The 1,860-nt window shown below is 43.4% G+C and overlaps 1 protein-coding gene across 2 annotated transcripts in view; it reads right to left on the bottom strand.

Annotated features, from left to right (window-relative positions):
* The window catches only part of ACVR1B (activin A receptor type 1B), a 23,366-nt gene that overhangs the window by 15,825 nt on the left and 5,681 nt on the right, over positions 1 to 1,860 (bottom strand). For both annotated transcript variants that reach the window (XR_002773576.1, XM_012805617.2), the window contains exon 3: positions 772 to 1,002. Coding sequence is in view for 1 of the 2 variants with exons in the window: in XM_012805617.2 (XP_012661071.2) it covers positions 772 to 1,002 (231 nt within the window). In the remaining variant the exon portion in view is untranslated. The remainder of the gene's footprint in view (positions 1 to 771; positions 1,003 to 1,860) is intronic.

Below are 1,860 nucleotides of genomic sequence, written 5' to 3'. Positions count from 1 at the left end.
GGCTGGATTCGAACCTGCCACCTTAGGTGTACGTGGCTGGTGCCTTAGCCGCTTGAGCCACAGGCGCCGAGCCCCGGACCAACTTTTGCCACCATTAGCTCGATCAAGCTCAGGTGAAACTCACCCTGAATTTGTGCTCACCTCCTATAATCAATCATTAGTTTACTCACCTCTTTGCTAGTGAGATCCTCAAAAATAGGAATGTGCAAAATAAAAAGTTTTTTTAAAAAGGCTTGTACCCTAATTCTTTGTATCCTCAATGAATCCCAAATTAAAAAAAAAAAAAAGGAATGTGTCTGGGCACACAAGATTCAAAAATTAAAACATGAAAAGAAGAGAGAGGAAGGAGAAAACAAGGGACCTTAGGTACAAGCCACAACAAAAGCTGAGTCTGAAGGCCACTAGGGGACACTTCATAGATGACACATTTTCCTGGCAGAGTTGAGGCCACAATTCCTCCTCCTAGTGATTTTCAAAATAAACTTACTGGAGCTCCTGCAGGGATCACACTGGAGATGGATTTGGGAGAGTGTTATAAAAGAGAAATTAAACAGGTAGGGTGAGCAGTTATGTATTATTTATCTGTTTAATAACACTGGTTGTTTATCTGCTCGATAACATGGAAACCATGACTGCATTCAGGCCCTCTTTCTCTGGGTATCAACAATGAAGGCAAAAGATCTGTGTGTCCCACAATTGTACACCTTTCCCAGCCATCCTCCATCTGGGAATGCTGTCACCTTTGGGACACCCCATATTCCAGCTCTTTACCTTTATTGTCAGCAGCAATAAATCCAAGAATGTTTTCGTGGCGCAACATGACCGTCTGGTATATCTCTGCTTCCCGGAACCAAGACCGTTCTTCACGAGATGAGAAAATTTTCACAGCTACGTCACCACCCCTCCAGCGCCCACGCCATACTTCCCCAAAACGACCTTTGCCAATAATCTCCTGTAAAACGATGGTTCGGGCCACTGTGCGCTGGACAAAGAGGGGTAACCCTGTGAACCAAAAAATGGAAAGAAACTTTACATTGCAAATTTGCCAAACTTTGCAACTCCCACATTCAATGGCACAGTGGAAAGGCCCTTAAAACAGTGTCTTTGTTCTACAACAGTCCATTAATCATGGAGAGCTGCTGCCGCCCCTGCACCATGTCCAGATGATCTACCAGAGGTCTGAGCCGAGTGAGGGCTGAGCCAGGAGGGGACTGGGAGTGAGTAAACATAGAAAGGGTGACACATAGGATGAGCAGCTCCTTAGCTAAGCCACTGCTCCTCTCAGTTAACATAGATGACAGATTTGAATGTAAATTTTTACTAGAGTTGCTACTATCAAAAATTTTATATTTTATTACCTAATAGTGAGAGCTCACAGTATGTTCTAATAAAGTATCTCATTCGGAATAAAAAGAAACAAATTCTTCCTGTAAGTTATAGTGTGAATGTTGATTTTGGGGGGGGGCGGGAGGTGGTTCAGGGAGTCTAATAATAAGGAAAAGACCTTTGAGAAAATAAGTAGTTATGTCAACGGGACAAAACACTATACCATCCTTCAAAATGTTAAATATGAACTTAGACCATATACACACAGAAAAAGTCCAAGAAAAAGTTATAAATAATATTATAGGGCTGGGTGCAGTAGCTCACGCCTGTAATCCTAGCACTCTGGGAGACTGAGGCAGGTGGATAGCTTAAGTTCACAAGTTTGAGACCAGCCTAAGCAAACGTGAGACCCCGTCTCTACTTAAAAAAAAAAAAAGGAAAGCCTCAGCGCCTGTGGCTCAAGTGGCTAAGGCGCCAACCACATACATCTAAGGTGGCGGGTTCGAATCCAGCCCAGGCCTGCCAAACAACAAT

The sequence above is a fragment of the Otolemur garnettii genome, unplaced genomic scaffold (genome assembly GCF_000181295.1).
Source record: "Otolemur garnettii isolate 467f Iridium unplaced genomic scaffold, OtoGar3 scaffold00043, whole genome shotgun sequence".
NCBI lineage: Eukaryota > Metazoa > Chordata > Mammalia > Primates > Galagidae > Otolemur > Otolemur garnettii.
Note: the sequence above shows the minus strand (reverse complement) of the source record. Positions and strands in the feature narration are given on the sequence as shown.